Source organism: Tyto alba, unplaced genomic scaffold (genome assembly GCF_018691265.1).
Source record: "Tyto alba isolate M040663 unplaced genomic scaffold, T.alba_DEE_v4.0 Super-Scaffold_44, whole genome shotgun sequence".
In the NCBI taxonomy this organism is placed as follows: Eukaryota; Metazoa; Chordata; class Aves; order Strigiformes; family Tytonidae; genus Tyto; species Tyto alba.
In genome coordinates this window covers 2121916-2141891 of record NW_024881320.1, presented here as the reverse complement: position 1 = coordinate 2141891, position 19976 = coordinate 2121916, and the positions used below count along the sequence as shown (strand labels likewise).

Sequence of the window (19976 nt, the reverse complement as noted above, 5' to 3'; positions counted from 1 at the left end):
CTACAGCAGAAAAGATTGGAAGAGACAGCTCCTTCCCAAAGGCACCCGTAACTCCTGCTCTGATGGTTCACTTTGCCTGATGCTTTCCCCTTTTGCAGTCAGGAAATCTTTTACAATAAAGCAGAATATTCCCAGTTGCAGGCAAATGACAAAGCTGCGCTGTAGGAGCAGAAAATGATTGCAAGAAAAGGACAAACCACATGGCAAAATTTTTGTCACCGTGTATTCATCTGCCTGGAAATGAACCGGAAAGCAAAGCCAAAGAACCTGTTGAGAGCAAGATTTCTTTTTTAATTTAAATGTTTGTTCCCTAAACTGCGCCCTAACCTTACAAAGCGCAGCTTGCCGTGGTTCAGACTGCCTGCACCGCCCCAGCACTACCCGCGCTCCCCCATTTCCACACAACCAGCACGGTGCCGTACAGAGGTAACACATCCAAGCGCCACTTCGCAAAAGCTCGTATTTTACGCAGTACTGAAACAGCAACATTACCCAACACCGGCCCTTATCTCCGCTCTAGGAACACTCTTTGCTCTCAGTCGCTTCATACAACTGCTTGAAAAGACAGCTAACAAAATAAAAGTGAGAAAAAGGCAAGGCACGATATTCCAACCCAGATTAAAAAAACCCCTTTTAAATCCTTCAGTTCCAGTAAACAACTAAAACTCCAGCCTTTTTAAAAATATCTCCTAAATAACAGAAAAATCCTATTATTAAAGAACATCCCCAACTTTTGACCCTCGGCAGCAGTGATAAATGCCCTAGTAAGCAGCATTTGTTAGCAGCATAAAAACGAGTGGCTTATACATACTAATTTGGACTGGTTTTCTTTGAACAGCAGAAGCATTGTGCCGGCCCAAGAGTCAGACAGAAGTCAGTAAATTCGAAAAGATTCATAACTAGCTGTAAAACTCACATCCTTTTGCTTCTAAAGCCATAAAAAAAAAAAAAAAGAAAAAAAAAAAGAAGGAAAAGAAAAGGTTGACCGTATATTCTGTGCGGAGCAGAGAAATCGCGTCTGTTGATGCTACCCAGGAACTGGATGACTTTTACAGAACACTGTGTCTTCCACTGATATCCTGGCTTGAAAAAGCACTTGTCCTAACATATCCTGATGAAAGAGGGCCATTCAGGAGGGGAAAAAACCAGCTGAGGCTCGTCTAATCATTTCCCTCCTCCAGACTTGTTTGTTTGTTTGCTTCCTCCCGCATGCTCTGAAGGCAACGCAGCGCCTATCAGCAACCACAAAGTAAAGCAGCCCGTCACTGTACAAAGTCCATATTCCCTGGGACAGGACTAGATAAAAAGCATCGTATCGACTAATGCCTGTTCATCTCTTTATAATTAAACCACTGCATGCCACCACTGTAACACAGACATGATAAAGGCATTAGCTGTCAAATTAAAATGCTTCTTCGCTTACTGTTCAGCTACCACAGTTTGATTTTCAGAGTGACTCGTGAGTTACTGAGCTACTGCTGAACAAGGAAGTCTTTCAGGTGGCTTGGTATTTATTTGCTAGTGGCTGGCTACAATCAAATTCACTGAAGATTTGTTCCTTACAGGCCCCTGACTAATTCTTTCTCTAGGCATAAACCATAATGCCACGCTCATGCTTCACCAGTATCACTAGCCTAACGAGGGGCAGAAGCAGCTTTCTGTTCAATTTTCACCCGGCCTGACTGGCATGCACAACAGAAACCACCCATTCCCTGGATGCCCTTCCAGGAATCCTGACCAGCGCAGCTACTTTACAGGAGTCACTTCAGGCTCTCAACTAAACGCAGAGCCCACGGGTTTTGTCACTGCCCCAGGATCCTGGTGCTCCAGTACAGCTGCAGACCAGTCCTTCTTCCACTCTGTAACCTCAGCTTACCAAACGACTGGCATTAACCCCCTAAGGGAGGTAAAAACCCATGCTTATAAGCATCTGGGAAATGCCAAGAGTGTCAGCAGGAGGGTGCAGACAGCTCCAGTGCTCTGCTCTCCGTAAAGCAGGGGCCCAGGGGGGTGGCACCCAGGGGCTGGCAAGGAGAGGGTGCTTAATGGCCACAGCACCGCTGAGAGCAGGCTCCAGCGTCTCTTGCTTCACTGTCCCTTGCTCCATCCGTTGGCTCCGCACTGCTCAACTTGAAAAGGAAATATTTCTTCCCCTTTGGGAAAGCTCCAGAAGAGCGTGGCTGCAATGCACATCAATTACATTTCAAGTTGCTTAAGAACACAATAGGCATTGCCTTTTAATCATTACAAAATGCTGCCCCCGGGGTCCACAAATGCCAACAAGCAATCTGCTGAAAATACTGGGTTTTGGAACAAGAGACAGAGCTGCTCGCGTTACTGGACAGACAGAACGAGCTGGAAGCAGCTGCCAGTTGCAGAACAATTTTCCCCAAGCAACTTGCTTTGCCATTGTGGCTCAGGCTGTGGTGTGTCCCAGGAAGAAACCTTGGTTATTCAAGCTCCCTGTTTTAATGGGAAATCTCACATAAGACATAATCATCTTGCAGGATACAAGAAAACACTCATATTAATATATCTTATAGCTACATAGCTCATCTCAAAATAAATACCCATACACAGAAGTTAATATAGAAAAAACCACTTTCCCTGGGTAGACACAGTCGAGCTTGAGGTTGACTCAGCAGTCTCTTGCTAGTCTAAGAATTAAAAAGTAATATCTGGCTAAAAGAGGCAGAACACAGAAATATGAGAGTTTGTGTCTGGCCAGGTATCCCTGCTGCTCCCAGAACTGCTGCAGGATCGCTCGGTGCACGGGATGCCCAAGAACCCTGGCTTGCCACCACACCTGCAACAACCCTCGGTATTTCTGGAGCCATAATGAGCTTGTTATCTTTGTGTTTGCTACTGATGACAACCAAGAGGCCCATCTAGTCCAAGCGCTGTTCAGATTTGCTTGCTTACAGCTCTACTCTGAGATCTCATTCTAGTGCCGAGTTCATGTAGCGAACAAGAGCAGACTTCCACTCTGCCTGGCTTTGCTCTGCATTTCCCTCAGGGACACGGAGAGCCCTGCGCTCCGGTTAGGGGCAGGTCTGAGGGCAGGGAGCAGAGGGAAGCTGCTCCTCACACACCCAGGTGCAGGCTGTCCTCAGCACCACCACAGAACCCAGGCACATGCACCTGATTGGTCTCAAAGCTTGCTTCAGCTAACATTCAGAGCTTACCTCTGCTTGGCCATTACACTGAAGTTATATTCTCCTCTCCCAAAGAGAGATGTCCTTTCAGGATATCTACTCCCACCTGAAGCTTTCTCCATTTCTATTTAACCTTGCATCTTAAGAAACTCTCACACTGTTGACCTGTCATGTGTTTGTGCAGTCTGGGTGCAGAGCTCCATGTTCCAGAAAAACTCTGCAGTGAAGCCTTGCTCAAGGCACAGGGCCACCATTATGCTCTGCGGGCACTAAATCTCTGTCAAATTGAGTTTCTTAATTTCCCCCTCATTAATGGAACAAAACATACATGTGGCGCGGGGGCAGAGAAGGTCATCTATCCATCAGGGCTGAGGCAGAGTGCTCGGGGGACAGCGATGGGCTCTGGGCTTATCTGACAGCAGAGCAGCCAGACATGCCAGAGCAGGAACATCCCCTCACCTGAGCATCCAGCAACACCACGGTTAGGAGCGGGCACACTTGTCCTGCCCTTCCTACCCACTTCATGCAGACCTCTCCCTGTGCCCAGAGGAGCTGCCCTCCTGCAACCAGGTCTGTGTTTCGGGGAGAGAAAAAACAAAACAAAAAAAAAGGCAGTATTTGCTTCTCTCAAAATTGGTTGCAATTTTAAAAAGGCACGAACTTGGTAGTGCACCTCCTGGTTCCTTGGGTTTTATGGCATCTTCTGCTCAAAACGTTTCCACACTGATAAGGTGAGGAAAAAACAAGCCTCCCAAGCTTCCCTTTTCCACAGCCCTTTTGATAAGGAGGAAGAGAATGGATTTTTTTTCCCCCCCTTTTCTTCTCTCCCTTGTTTTCTGCTCAGTCTGGAAAAAGCCCAGCCATCTCCAGACAATTAAGAACACGAAACTCAGCCCTGAAGAGAGGCCACCCCGGTGCACCCCTCTGCCACGGTGCCGCAGCTCGGGGACCAAGCCAGGCCCCTCGACGTGCCAGAGGGTTGATTTTAAGCCAGGGCATCGCTGCAGCGAGCCAAAGGGCTGTCACGCAGTCATACCGAAATAGCAACATAAACTAAACTGGAAATGAGCACATCAAATAGAAAGGAAGATGAGGGGAGAGAAATAGCAGGAAGACAAGGCAGCAGCTGCACGGCCCCTGCTTCCCAAGCCAAGACGACAATTAAATACACTGACTGCTTGCTTTGGCTTGATAGGAGGCACATCAGATAACACTTCCTGAGCAAGAAAGGGGCCTTCAGAAGGGGTCTGAGCGACACAAAACAGTGCCAGGGAAAAATGAACTTCAAAGCTACTTGCTCACATGCTACTGTATAACCTGAGAAACAGAAATGGGAGCCTCTAAAAGCAGCAGCAAGTCATTTCTCATGCTTTTAAAAGAAAAGTACTTAGTGTGTTTCCAAGTGGCCTTTGCTCTGTGTCACACATCGGTCACGCAGAATCCACAGAAAGATTAAATGAAACAGAGGAATCACCTTTACAAACATGGCTGAGAGTATCACCACAACCATTGCTGCTCAGCTCAAGCCAGAGCGGGCTGCCATGCTGAGAGACGAGCAGCATGCTCGCCATGTAGCAGGACCAGGAAAGACCCAGTTTCAACATGTGCAATGTTGTTTTAAAACAAAGTACTACTGCATACACGTGCAGACTTTATGATATGCTGATAGACTGACCTGCAGCCAGAACTGCAGGTGCCCAATACACCTGCTAAAGTCGGTGAGAGCTGCCAGCATCGCTTAGATTGCAGTGCTCTACCTCTGCTGAAATCTCTGTGATGCATCTGAGGTGGAGGCAGCTACCTTTAGGGCAACTTTTGGAAATGTCTGTCTCCTGAAATACTATTTTATTGCCAAAAAAAAAAAAAAATAATAAGGTACAGCTTTGATGGGCTAGAAAAGTCATCACTTCTCAGACTTCCTGAGTTGAAAACAAGTCACCCCAAGAAGAAACCCAAAATGTAAGCTCTGAACGACAAAAAATCATAGAATGCCTTGGGTTGGAAGGGACCTTAAAGTCCCCCCAGTGCCACCCCCTGCCCCAGGCAGGGACCCCTTCCCCCAGCCCAGGGTGCTCCCAGCCCCGTCCAACCTGGCCTTGAACCCTTCCAGGGAGGGGGCAGCCACAGCTGCTCTGGGCACCCTGGGCCAGCGCCTCACCGCCCACACAGGGAAGAATTTCTGCCTTAGATCTCATCTAAATCTGCCTGCTTTCAGTTTAAAACAGTCTCCCCTCATCCCATCCCCACCCCGCTGATAAAGAGTCCCTCCCCACCTTTCCTGTACCCTCCTTTCAGTACTGGAAGGCCACTCTGTGGTCTCCCCAGAGCCTTCTCTTCTCCAACCACAGCAAGGTCTGATGTTCCTTCAGACACACAGAGACCATCTCCCCTTCCTCAGATGCAGCCAGGGGACCATCACGCAATGGCAAAAAGTTGTTTCCAAAGGGTTCAGGCAGCAGCCCCCCACTGAGAGGGGGGGTCTTGTAATGCCTCCCCATAGGGGCCAACATCTCCCCATCTATTTCAACGGAGAAGCGAGACAGGCAGGCAGGCAGGAAGACCCGGCAGGCTTCACTCTCATGTTTTCAGCCAAGCAGCAACAAAAGGGGAGTCTGAGCACTCATTGTTCAGCTGAAAGGCGTGGGCCACATCCACAGCGCAAGAATGCTAAGAAGGGTTTGAGACACTGCAGGCCATTCACAGCGCCAGATACAAACCCTCCTCGAGCACAAAGAGTAAAAAGAAAAAAAAAATGAAATCAATCATGAAGCACACAAAAGCTAATTTCCTAACATAAATAGACTGCTGATGATGTGCCTCCAGCCGCTCCTGCGCACCGGATGAGCGATGCATCGGGCTCGAGCCGCGATCGTGCCAGCTCCGCACGGAGCTGAACCACCTCAGCCGTGCGTACCCCGTGGCACACAGCTCCCAGGGCAGAGCACAACCCAGGCTGTGCCGGCAGGCAATGCAGGAGCAGCTCGGATAAACCATCCAGGAGAAAGGGCAGGAAGAGGGAAGTGAACAAATTAGCAGGATCATTCCCCATTCCATCAGACTTGCGCAACGTAAATTAGCAGAACAGCTCCCAAACGGCCAGAAAAGAGAAAATTCTAGGAATGCCAAGTACTTGGATGGTGAAAAGCCAAATAAAATAAGAGATTATTTCACAAGGAAAAAGAAATCCTTTTTGCTCATCCCATTAATCGCAGAGTTCAGAGAGGCACAAGGCTGATCACAGCATCATCCAGTTACGCGATGTGCTTGGAACTCACTTTGAATCGCAACGAGCATTTCTGAGATTCCCACTGAAACGTGATGTCATTTTTGTGATAGCTGCTGTCTCAGGAGACCAGAGCCAGATCCTCTCCGAACCTCAGCCTGCACAACTGCCCATTTCACTGCTGTAAAGAAACCTTTCTCTCACTCTTAGGAGAGGAGTGCTAACCCCACAGACTCCCAGCATCTGTGTCCCCAGCATGTGGCTGGGGACTGCCCCCAGCCCTCGGCAGCAGCCCCACGACCACCCGTCCTGCAGCGAGGGCCGAGCAATGCTTCTCCAGACAGCTACATGGAGCAGCTCACACTTGCCTGGGCTCACGGACTCAAAGAGCAAGGCTAGGGAAGGCGGCAGCCAGCCCAGGGAAGCGCGAGAGGCGTATTCGGAGGTCCCAGCATTAGCAATGACATGGTTTTCCAGCTTAGTGCACCCTCCGCCATGCAGCATCCTGGTGGTCTGAGGGAAGCTGGCTATTCGTAAAACACTGGCTCCCTTCTTCCCCCCCACTAAAAGACTCAAAAGACACCCTGTATTTTCCTACAAGTCACTTTTTTTGGATGCTGTTATTGCCATAGATGTTCCACGACCGCAGGTAGGGAGGAGGACAGACCACAAGCCCAGGAGTGCCGGGGAGGTGTCCTGGAGCTGTGGTCCAAGCTAAAGGAGAAGTGGGACGATGCCAGCCCCTGGGCTCCTGCCATGGAGGGAACATCAAAGGCAGAGCCTCCTGCCTGCACTCCAGGGCAGGAGCCGATCCTGCTGCTGTCCTCCTCCCCAGCCGAGCTGTCAGCACATCAGCCGATCCTCCCGCATTCCTCCTGTCAACTCATTGTTTTAATACTTTAAACTATTTTATTAAGTCACCCCACTTCACCCACTCAGCAGTGTCTCCCGGAGTCAGGCCAGAGAAACAAGTGGAAACTCTCCAACGGCGCCACTGGAAAAGAAAAGGAAGGTGAATAATAGTTTCAAGGATTAAGAAAGCAGCTTCCAAGCAGCGTGTGTGAAGGTCAGCCAGGACACAGACAACAGCATAGGAAGCACGACTGAGAACCCTACAGGCAGCAGTGGCACAGCAACCCAAAAAATAGCATAGCTGCTAGGTTTCAGAATGACTCCAAAAAAGGCAGCAGAGACCAGGGAGTACTTGACACATTGGTAATGTGTAAAAATAAAATAAAATAAATCTAGACAAATCATGCAGGGTAAAAGCAGAGCAAGAAAAGTTCTAGCTTCATCCCCTCTAGTGTTTAGCAGGGCTCAGCCTGCCTTCCCAGCTCCACTAAGGGTATGCAACCAGCACCCCAGAAGTTAGGAGACCGCTAGCCAGGTGCAAAGCTACCTCAAGACAAAAAAATGTCACTAAAAACCTCAGGAACATCCTTCTTTTTCTCATCCACTCCAAACCCATTTTTTACAAGCAGAATTGGTGTTGCAGAGAGAAGCAGACATCTGTAGTCCAAGAATTTTTACAGGGCTGGGAGGGAGATGCCCACACGCAGACACACTGCGAGCAGCCCCATGGGCAGCAGTCTCTGCAGGGATGCGAGTGCTGGACGTGACCGTTTGGATGGCAGACAGGGCATACAAGCAACCTGGCAGCTTTCTGGGACATTTTACATCATTCCCTGCACTTCTGGATGACTTGGCCCCTGATGCTAAGCCTGAGAGGTTTTCTGCCCGGCAGTCAGCAGCACAGTGCCACAGATCCCCCAGCAGCTGCCTTCACTAGCGATCCTTGCAGCAAGGATTTCATCAAGAAACGCGGGTGAGATGGTGTGGTTTTGGGAAGTTTGTCGGTTTGGTGAGGTCTTCTGCACAGGGTCTCTGTTCTACTGAGATAAGTGTTAGGGACAGACTTTGGGTCCTACCGCAAGTGCAAGGTCAGCACTGGGACTCTGGGGAGAGTTTGGTGCAACGGGAGACACCTTGACACACTGGCGGCAAGGCCCAGCTGAGGTGGGTACAAACAGACAGCACACCGGCAGCTCCGCACGCGTGGTTTGTGTTCCTGCTCCGGTCCCAGGAAAGACACAGGGAAACCTTCCTCTCCTGTGGCAAAATATAAACCTTTGCACTGGCTGCAAGGGGGAAATGTCCATGCACACAGGCAGCTCTGGCAAAGCCATCAACCACTGCCAGTTCACGCCCTGGTTATGGACATTCATCCCTTACATCACCGAGAGCTGGTGCAGATTTGCCTGGGCTGCACAGGCTCAACACTGCTGACTTCTGCTCGGACTGCAACTCAAACTTTCAGCGAGGGAAGGCAAGCTCTGCACAGAAAAGTCCTTCTGATCCTAAAACAACTAACAGATGTGGTCTGCATCCTAATCCATTCGAGGCTGAGCTTATTTTTGGCTTATTTTGCTTTCTGATTTTTTGTGTAGCAGCAAAGTGCTTCTGCATCAGGGATTCAAATGCTGCAGAGCGGCGTGTAAATGTTTGGGAAATAAAAAACTCAATGCTCTCTTCATTAAAAGTAAAGCCATGCCTGTGAAGGTGTTCTGTCCATTTTACATTCTCCAAAAATATTTCAAGAGTACTTGTCAGGCAGATCACAGCTCTGGTTTGTATGAGAAATCCTTGACTCACAGATCTTGGCAACTGATTATCAAAGATTAAGATACTTAAAATCAAGAGGCATTTGGAACCAAAATATTTTTCTGGCCCAGCTCTAACACCTAAATAAACAGTAACCACAGTTTTACAGAAAAAAAAAAAAAAATGTTCGGTGCAAAGCCAGTATCTTTGACAACAGGGCCAGTTTTTTTTTTTTCTGCCAAACCACTACAGTTTCATGGAAAATAAAGAAAAAAAAAATTATATACAATCCTGAAAAGGTTCTGATAACCACATCTGCAAGCTGGCAGGTCTCCTGCTGTTACTCTACTTACATCTGAGTAAACTCCTCACGTTGCTCAACTTCAAGTCAGCAACAGTTTCCTGGAAAGGCCAGATCTTAAGTAAGTGTCAAATAAGTGCATGCTTCCTCGGCTCCATGGTCTTTGAACATCCCCACACAACCCACGACAAAATGTAAAGGCCTAATTATATCTCCATGGGCTTCCATGGCCACACCCACGGGCCAGAAAGTTATCGAGGGTCACGAGCCTGTGAATTTGCCTCCCCATTGTATGGAGCACGCTAAGGCAGGATGCTGCAGCCTTGCCAGGATGTGATTCAGCGTCCTGTTTTGAAAAGTTAATAAAGTCAGCAACTTTTACCCCAAGATCTCCCACCAAATAGCCAGGAGACAATAAATACTGCAGCGAGTAGGACTTGTCAAGCATGTAATGAGCTGCTGTCCCCACAAATAAATCCTCAAGACAGCTGCCCCAGGCATACCCCCAGCACCATGCACCTTCCCAGTACCATCAACACAGCCTCTCAAACCTGAGGATACAAGCTGTTCACTCAGTGCTGCCTCCCATAAAACATGCTCATAAATCCCTAAAAAAGCTAAACATCAAGGTGTTGATAAATAATTTATGGTGCATTAAAATATAACATACAATGAAGTATAATGTATAAACATCCCTAGCTTTGGTGGGCACTCAGTGCAGAGCGAACATGTGGCTGCATGGAAAAGAGCCTGAAGAGTGGCTGGAGCTGCTCCCGCTCTCCAAGTTTCTGTACTGAAGAGGCCAGCCATAGCACCAGCAAGGAATCTGGTTTATCACAGTGATTTTGGACAAGACCTTTAAGATCATCAAGTCCAACCATTAAGCCAGGGCTGGCAGGTCCACCCCTAAACTGCATCCCTCAGCGCCCACATCTACACATCTCCTAAAACACCTCTGGGAATGGCGACTCAGCTGCTTCCCCAAGCAGCCTGTTCCAGCGCTTGACAACCCTTTGGGTTAAGAAATTTCTCCTAATTTCCAATCTAAAGCTGGTGATGCTCTGTAAAGATTTGTCTGCAGCAATTACTCCTTCTGTCGATCACTGAGCTGCAAAGGGTTTTCATCAACCTGAGGGCTCCACCTAATTCCTGCAGTGAACACAAAACCAAGTCAAACCAATGCCCAGTGTAACTCCGCTGTCTTCAAAAGAGAAAATTACTTTACTTCATTAACCTACAAGAAAAAAGCAGTAACTAAAGGAACTGTAGAGCCGGTTATCAAACCAGTGTGGTGGAGCATGTTTGTTCCTGACTAGGTAATCATGCAAAACACAAAGGCGAGTAAGTGAGGTGGAAAGCAAGGGGGATGTGGTGCCTTTTACCCATCACAAAAAGCTGTAGTTTCCTCAGAGCTCAAAGGCCATATGACTCCTACAGCTGAAAGGTTTTAATGCCAAATAAAATTGAGCCGATCTAACACTTTGAACATTTCAGAAAATGAGCTAATAGCCATGTGCCAGGCTGCAGATGGGAGAAAGGGGCTTGGGAATATTAAATAAACTGGCGAGGTACACAGGTTGGCATCAGCAAAGAGAGGAAGACTCCTCAGTCTCCTCTTCTTCCTCTACCACTTCTCTGTTCAGCAGGACACTGGACACTCCAGGCAGTGCTCTGAATGCAGGGTCTCCACACTCCACGCCACACAGCATGTAGAGAAGCAGCAGAGGAGCATACGCCATTAAAAGACTCTGAAAATATATACAAGCCCAATCCTGAAAACCTTTACCTCCCACAGCTGCTCTTGTCAGCTCTTAAAACTGGGTTTAGTGGTGCCAAACAAGAACGGTTCTTTCCATAACAATCTTCAGGCTTGATCAGAGGCTGGAGACCCCTGACTGCCAGGCCCTTCTGCAGCAGTTCAACCTCCATCTCCCTGCAGAAGGTGCCCCAAAACACTCACCCAGCCCTGTTTCTGACCACATTCAGATTGTGATTGGAAAGCCAATAACGGCAAAGATTATAGAATGACTGGCTAAACAAACTTACTTGTGTTTGTAATTAAAACCAGTGATTATCTTGCTGCATTTGCCAACCACATCTGAGAAGCAGCCAACACTCACAACATGACTGGCTTTGTCAAACGTCTCCTTTGACTTAGTGCTAGAGAGCCAACCAACGGTGAGCGATGAAAGTCAATCAGGTTGCACCAAAAAGCAGTGTAAGAAAAATAGCACATACCCCATTCTCTCAGGGCAGTCTGCATGAAAAGAGCTCAGCTCTGCTCTCAGTCTCCCCCACGCTTGATATCATCTTCTCTGATGTTGCTCCGAGCTAAAAGAGCACGATGTGGCTCTGCGATAAGGTGGCAGGCACTGTGCACAAAAGGCTTGTGTTGAACTCCGTGGACCCTGATCTTGTAAAACTGTGCTGTGCTTAACTCTAAACTCATGCATACTCCCACGGACTTGATGTAACCATGCCAGCAGTTTTATTAAGATTTGGGTGAGATGTCTCAAGGTCCTGTGGGTACACTGCATCGTTAGCGAAAAGAAGGGATCAAGCCACAACATCCCGTGGCTGATCGGCATTTGGGAAGGGAGATTTCAACAGACACAGATAATGCAGAGAATCAGACGTGCAAGCTCTTGTCTGCACCGAGCCCAACTGGGCTGTTAGATATGAGACTATGCTCTTCTGCTATGAATCTTTACCCTCTGGGATGCAAAATGGGACTCCTGGCTGTCTGCTGGAAACAGTGTGAATATTACCTTATCGAGGCTTCTGCAAAATTTTTGGAAAGCAAGAGAAAAGAAAGACTTTAAAGAACGTTAATATCTAAGAAAATGCAGATGACAATATCTTTGAAAGAAAAGCTGAACCTAGAACATGTCCCCTCAGTTTATTTTAGGGTAGAAGCTGTTTCAGGGAGAAAACAGAAAGAAAAGCATTTTGGAATGACAGAGACCCTATGGAAGGTCTGCTGCTCTTAGACCAGAGAGCAGCAAGACATGCGGCTAGTTATAAAATCATGACACAGACCCATTCCTCCAAGAAAAAAAAAAAATCAGATAGCTCATGTAGCCAGATCCAACTATAGAGTCTCAAATGAAAATCCTGGAATTTTTTAAAATGAATTAAAATAATATGTTCAGCAAGCAGAGAAATAAGATATGTCATGAATGTGGAATAGCACATTCATCCTGTATGGATGAAATGCAGTTTGAGCTGGCAGCTAGATGTGGTCTTGTTTCCAACAACCCTTTCTTTTTCTAACCATTTGGATCTTTGAGGTCTGCAGTCGGGCTCTGGACTGCTGACCCCTGTGTTCAGGGCATGTGTGACAACGCAGGGCTGTCACCTAAGTCTCCACCAAGGCTAGATCAGGATTTAAAGATTCATAAATATCATCAAAACCTGTTCCTGTGGGTTTTTTTCAGAGGAGACCTGAACTCAATTGTTGGGAAAGCAGCGCAATGAAGTTGAACAATTCTGCCACCCCATGGGCACCAGCTAAAGTCTCAGCAAATTGACCCGGAGCAGCTGCTGGCAGGAAGGGGAGAGGATCTACCCAGCTCCCTGCGAGAGGAGCTTCATTTATCACCTACACTGAGTCTACACTAGGGCCACACGTTTTCTTCAGTCCGTGGCAGTGTTTCCCCCTGAGTACAGCAAAAGCTCTACACAAGAGCCATCCTGTTCTCGAGGTCTATCTAGTGATTTAATTACCAGATTCTTATCCTGAGCATTGTACATGGAAGAGCAGCCCCAAGAGATGGAAGGACAGAGGAAGCTCTTGGGATCTCAGTATCTAAAGTCAGTGCTGCAGCATTTTTCAACAGCCAGTAGAAAAGTATCAGCCTTTAAGCCCACTCTCACTACATCCACCCCCACGGTTGCTCTCGTCATTGATGGATGCACATGCCTGACTTGCAAAAAGGCCAGACAGACCAAAGGTAGCCACAAAACCAATGATCTCCCAGAGATTTATCTGTACATTGTCATCAAGTTCATTTGTAATGAAGAGGGATAATGTTGTATTTCCTCTTTCAGCACAAGAACCAAAAACACAAAAGAAGAGACTATCATACTGCTTGGTTAAGTGTTACTATTTAATACAACATGGGAAAAAGCACAAGTTAAGGATATGTTGCTATTCATGACTTCAGCCGGCTCCTGCTTAAGCCCTGAATTGCACAATAAGCCTACAACCAAGCCGGGAGCAGAACCAGGAATCCTGAATTTTGCTTTAACTGATACAAAATGAATTCTCCAGAAAATAAGCTAACGAATGACACTACAGACTGCCATTAAATGCAGGAGACCACACAGCAACCAAACGTACAACACTTCTGACCGATGTGGTTGCAAACAGGATAGCCGTGGAATGCTGGGCTTCCCAGACAGCCTGCAGCCACAACAAATCCCCCCCAGGACACAGAAAGGGCAAGGCCTGACACTGTCCCAATCTGTAAAGGAGCAACTTTGTTTTTCTGCTCTTTTACTTGCAGGGTAATGATGGGTCTATACTCTAACATCCACTTGCTGCTCCCAAATCCAGAAGGTTAACCAGACTTCAACCTGACTCCACTTTGTCCTAGTCTCAGTCCATCAGACTGCGACAGAAAACCCACTGCCACCGGTATGTCAGTTTTACATCTCTGCAACAGTAGGCCTCAAAGCATAAAACGGGAGAGAAACAAGACTGAACTTCAAGCAGCAGCATGAGTGGCTTTGCTTTTACCTGAAACCAGGATAAATAAAGTAGGAAGTAGTAACAAGAAGAGACCAAGACTGCTGAACCACTGCTGTGTTTTTGCCCTTTATCTCTTGGATTGTGGTTAACAGGTTAGAAGGTAAGGTCTGGCTGCAACAGGTTTAGAGTGAACTATCCATGTAATTACTCAGAGCCCCATTAGACCAGGGTCCCACCAAACCAGCTTTATCATATTATACTTCTGATCTCTGCACAACGTCAGCCAGAGAAGCCTTTCTCTTCTCCAGCAGGTACCTCAGCCCTCGCCTCCCCCTTGTACAAAGAAAGTGGCTCTATACAACCCCAATATCAAAGGAGTCAAACTCCAGATGGTTTATACCCAGGAATGAGCAGAGCTCACCCCTACCCACCCTAGGAGTGTACCCCCTTCCCCACCCAGAGCCCCAACCTCAGAGAGCAGCAACAGAGACAGAGATGCTGCAGTAACAGTTAAGTGCTGTCACCAGAGCTGACAAGCAATTTCCTAATTTCTTCCCACCAGGAAAAAAAAAAAAAAAAACAAACACCACAAACTCTCTTTTATGCTTTCAATTCATTAAACGCTCGTCTCAAAACTAAACTGATAAGGGAAAGAGCATCCCCAGTGTTTAGCTCTCTGCAGACCATGCAATCCTCTCCAGGCAAGCACACACGCTCAAGGCCAGAGTCCTGTGTGGGATCAGGACTCAGATACATGGCAGACAATTAACAACAATGAAAATGATGTTTAGAGCCAAATAGCTCTGCTTACCTCACATTTAATTTACGCTCTTCATCGCTGCCAACCTCCAGCTGAGGGGAGAAAAAAAGGATACAGAGAGTTACATGCTGGTTGTTTCCATACTATAACTTTAAAAAAATCCCCACACTTTTTAAAACCATCCCTGCGGTAACAGGTTGTTTTCCACAGGGTTTTTCTTTCTGGTGCCAGGGATAAATGAGACTCCCTGGCCATATATGCCATCAGCACCCAGTGCCGGGTGACAAAGGGGCTCAAGGGGATGTTAAAGCTATTAGGTCCTAATCCCGCAAGCTGGTCCTAGAGAGCAGATCAGTTTGGAGATCGCCAACCTCCACGTCACCAAGAGCTCACACACATCGCTCGCACTGAGCGCACACGTGAGGGCAGAACCTGTCCCCAGCCAAAGGCTGCTAACGAAGAGCTGGGCACAAACGAATGCTGTGACACAGGGCGCGGAGCGACAGCGCAAGTGCCCTCCAACAGATGCAGCCAAAACTGCCCAGCTGGGACTGCCCCAGCCTGCAGCACCTGAACCCCAACCTGGCACTGACCTGCACCTCTGCCACCTCGCCAGCGAGGCCACCAACACCAGGATGCTGGCAGAAGACACGTCCCAAGGCTAGGACAATGCCCACACGGTTGCCCAGTCATCAACAACTCCTATGTCTGCTGCCTTCCTGGTAAACACACTGCTTTGATGGCAGGCAGGTATTAAAATCGCCGCTTTTTCCACCCGACACTGGAGGAAAGTCCCCCTGAAAGCAAATTTGGTTACCCAGATGACATTACCAGCCCTGACACTTTATTTACTCTCCTTGAAAGAGAAGCGTGCTAGCTGACTTAAGCCTACTTTCAGAGAGAAACATTTTCACGTAGCCATGCTTTCCAGCCACCTCCTTCAACTTCTCTGTTAGCTTCTGGACAAAATTCCATATTAAAGAAAAACAGAGTTGGGGCTAATTGCATCCAGAGCTGACTGAAAGAAAAAAAAAAAAAAACAAAGCTCAAAGATAATTCTCCTTCTTTGGTCCTGCAGTAGACAGAAGAAAAAGAGCCAAGAGCATCCCCTCAGAGGGCAAGGCTGCACTGGGGAGATGGTTCGGACCCAAGAATCAAAGCAGGGACCTTACAGATTGCCCTGCATCACACCGGACACCGGCGCCTAATGAAGCTGGAGGGACACAAACCTTTAAGAAATTGTGCTCCATCAGTGCTAACACTCAGGGAACGTTTTGTTATTTACTACAACATTGCTTAGCCCACATCAAATAAGGGCCACTGTAAGGGTTACTTGTTTCCAGGTGGTTTTGCAGAAGTTAAAACCAAGCAAATAGTTTCATGTAAAACATTCAAGTTTGAAGTTTTGTGTGTGTGTAGGATCTGGGTTGTTCCTCACCCCCCAAAGTTAAGACTCAGGAGGCCAGAGCGCACAGGAGCTGCTCTGTTTACAATCTGCAAGAACTAAGTAATGCCAGGAAGAAACCCCAAATGCAACCACACAGGCCGGATATTAGAAATATAGCCATTTGGAGGAAAAGAGATACACAAAGCCCATCCAAAATGACTGCAGCTGATGGTGAGAAACATACCATCACTATTTTTAGTCTGTTTACACTGAGCAGCGGCAGCGCAGAGCCAGCCTGGCCGGGGCAGCAGGCAGAGCACCGGAAACACCCCAAACCCCAGTACCCCCCACCAGCAGATCCCCCCAGCCCTGGGAAGGTCTGGCAGGTTTTTGGCCTTTGTAAGATCACCCTCCTGTTTGTTTGGGTCTCTCACATAGCAACAGGGGGAAGAAAAACTTTTTTTCTTTTTAAATGAATGTGACTGTGAAGTCACGAATGCTGTCAGCTGAGGCCGGGGAGCAGAGCCGGCCTCTGAATCTCCTGCGAGCTCATCTCCTGCAGAAGCTGACTTGCTTTCAAAATCGATTCCCTCTGTATTTTCCATTAAAAAGGTGCAGTAAAACCAAAACAAGGCAGAAGCACTCAGCGCAGCAGACCACAAAGTTGCTATCTGTCACGCTGAGTGCTTCTGCCTTGTTTTGGTCAGAGCACCCCTCCAAGCCAGCAGGTTTTAGGGTGCACCACGCGCACGATGCCGTGGACCCCACCATGGCACAGACACCAGCACCGGGGCCAAACCTCCACCAGCCACATCCACATCCCCCCCCAGGGACTGTGCAGAGCGCAGCCGGGCTGAAGGACCCGGCATGGAGCGGGAGGTGGTGTGGAAGGGAGATGGCAGCGGGGCTAACAAGTGTGTGCAAGTTTGCAAGTGTGTATGATCTACTCTCTCCTCCTAAGAATTTACGGCACTCTACGTTAACACAGCAGCAAGCCTCTTTCAGGCAGCAGCATCCATTTTATAAATTCCTTCAGGCTCATGAGTTGAGAGAGGCTGCATTAGCGTACTCCCAATTAGAAAAGACATACGGTCATCATTTTCCATTGAAAAAAAAAAAAAACAAACCAAACCAAACCAAAACAACAAAACTTCTAATAATTATTCACATAGGCTAAAAGCCCTGAAGAGCCCTGATTTTCTTTGGGAGAAAGATCATAAAAGATCAGGGAGCAGGCTGCCACTTTTTGATGGGATTTTTCTTTGAAATTAACTTTGTAAAAATAATGAACTGAATTTGGAAAAGGACGGTTTATAGTTTTAAGGTATTTCATGCCAGAAAGGACCATTCAAACAGAATGGGAGCTGATGTCTTCCTCTGGGAGCCACCAAAGCACACCTGAGCCATGGATGCTGGCAGCAGAAGTGCCCTGCCATGGACATTTTTGAGAGGGAAAGGGAGAATTTTATGGTCACCCAACTGAAAAAATAACCAACACCAAGCTCCTACCCAGTGCAATGCCTAACACAGATGTACGTGGTAAGGTGAGCGGCATCCTGCTTTGATTCCTCTCCCACCTGCACCAGTTAAATCCAGTCTAATTCCACTGCCTGCAACAGGGTTGCAGCTCATTTACATCTGTGTAGATCAGGGGGCCACTAGGTCTCTTTTAAGACTGTCTAAATCCAACAAAATTCTTTCTGAAAAATCCCTGCAGAAGCACAAGTCCTGTCTCCAAGTTTCTCAGTGAACACAGCACAGTCCAAACACCGGGTCCCTGCAGCCTCAAGAGCCCAAAGCACACGACATGGATCTACAGCAAAACAGTCAGCAAAAGGAAGGGATGAGTCACGTCTCCAGCAAGGGCCCTGCAAAGGGAACCCCCACGGCCCCTCCAGTGAGGGAGAGCCTGAGAGCCTTGCACTGTCCCCCTCCTGCTTCCCCCACTGGGACCAGCTAATCAGGGGAGTCACAGGGACCTGACAGATGACAAACAGGATTGTTTACCTGGCGGAAACAGGGACAGAGCGGAGCCAAGGGCAGCAGCATCAAAAGAAAAAGGAGGGGGGGGAGGCAGTGGGAGAGGGATGCACAGGAAGAATATGAAGAGAAACACCGGGTCTCTTTGAGGGTCACAAAAGAGATGGGTTAGGAGGAAAAAAAAAAAAAAGGGATGCACAGAGAAGAAAAGCAAACTGGAGGGAGCAGCTGTGTTTGGATGGCACCTGAGAGCTGTGGTGAGGGAAGACAGAAGCCCAAGGCCCAGCAGAGGCAGGAGAAGGCGTTTGTGGGGTACCAGAGCAAAGGGGGCATGCAACAGAGTTAGGATACACGAGGTGCCTGTCCTGGCAGGACAGGGACGTACGGAGCGGAGCATTACGGGGGCAGTGGGTTAAGTTGCATGTAGACAGCCCTGGATCAGCAGAGCTGGGAGGGAAGGAGAAGGCAGCAGCACGGCGCAGGCTGCAGCACAGCACAGGAGCTGCACCGGCAGTGGGAACTGACCACAGCTGCCTCAGGGAAGGGCTGGCATGGGCTCCCCACGGGGCAGAGGCTGCAGCAGGCTGGGGGAAAGGCACAGGGATGGAGTAACCCCGGGGGTAGAGCGGAGGGTCCCTGGGGCAGGAGGTGGCAGTGGCCATGGGTTGTCAGCGAGGGAGAATGTATGGGGGCCGTGGGGCCAGCAAGCACAGCTGCTCAGTGAAGACAAGCCCAACATGCTGCCCAGGGATTTACCTGGCAGAGAAGAGCAAAGCGTGCTGTCCTAGGGTTTAGCTAGCCCAAGCTAATGTCAGGTGAAGGCTGGAGTAGGGGACAGCCACGGAGCAGGGAAAAGAGGGCTGAGAGGAGGGGATGGCCAGCACGCAGCGGGGCAAAGCGGGGAGATGGCAGGACAGCCCGAGGCCTGGGTCAGCCTGGCAGCATCCAGGGGCTGTGGGCTGAGCGGCATCGGGGGGGGGGGGGGGGGGGGGGGGGGGGGGGGGCTGTGAGGGGATGGGGCTGGGATGGCCGGGGGGGGCTGTGAGGGGCTGAGGGGGATCAGGGGGGGCTGGGATGGCCGGGGGGGGGCTGTGAGGGATGGGGGAGGTGGGGGGGGAGGGCTGGGATGGCCTAGGGGTGTGAGGGGGAGGGGATGGGATGGCTGGGCGGGCTGCGAGGGGCTGAGGGGGACCAGGAGGGACTGAGAGGGGCTCTGCGGGATTGATGGGGACCAGGAGAGGCTGGGATCGCTGGGGGGGGGCCGTGAGGGTCTGAGCGGGGCCAGGAGGCGATGGAATGGCCGGGGGGTGTGAGGGGCTGAGGAGTCCTCTGAGGGGATGGGATGGCCGGGTGGGCTGTGAGGGGCTGAGAGGGACCGGGAGGGGATGGGATGGCCGAGGGGGGCTCTGAGGGGATGGGATGGCCGGGCGGGCTGTGACGGGCTGAAGGGGACCAAGAGAGGCTGAGGGGGATCAGAAGGGGCTGTGATGGCCGGGGGGTGTGAGGGGCTGAGGGGGCCCCGAGGCCGTGAGGGGCCGCGGCGCGCTCTGGGGCTGCTCTGGGCCGTGATGGCCGCGGCCGAGGCGCTGAGGGGGCCGCGTCCCGCCCCGCTCCCCGTCCCCCCGCCGCCGGGGCCGGCCCGGTTCAGCCCAGCCCGGCCCGGCCCGGCTCACCTCGCTGGTGCTGGCCGAGGAGGCGGCGCTGGGGGTCGGCGAACGCTGCAGCGTGACCAGCGCCATGGCGGCAGCGGGGCCCGCTCACAGCAACGGCTGCGGGGCGCCGGCCGCCTCCCCCGCCCCGGCGGCTGCGCAGCCCGGCCGGCCGCGGGGAGGAGCGAGGGGCGGCCCCGGGGCGGTGCTTCCCCCGGGGCGCGCCG

General features: G+C 49.7%; 1 protein-coding gene across 6 annotated transcripts in view; it reads right to left on the bottom strand.

Moving 5' to 3' along the window:
- SSH1 (slingshot protein phosphatase 1) overlaps positions 1-19941 on the bottom strand; it is a 41608-nt gene extending 21667 nt beyond the window's left edge. For 3 of the 6 annotated variants that reach the window (XM_032984839.2, XM_032984843.2, XM_032984842.2), the window contains exons 1-2: positions 19774-19941; positions 14785-14825 (exon numbers count right to left, since the gene is read on the bottom strand). In XM_032984839.2, the coding sequence (XP_032840730.2) occupies positions 14785-14825; positions 19774-19839 (107 nt within the window). In that variant the 5' untranslated portion in view covers positions 19840-19941. Of the gene's footprint in view, positions 1-811; positions 1021-7309; positions 7373-9332; positions 9357-14784; positions 14826-19773 lie in introns of those variants that run through there. The other 3 variants (XM_032984840.2, XM_042805201.1, XM_009963992.3) reach the window with 3 other exon arrangements.
- Between the last annotated feature and the right edge of the window lie 35 nt (positions 19942-19976).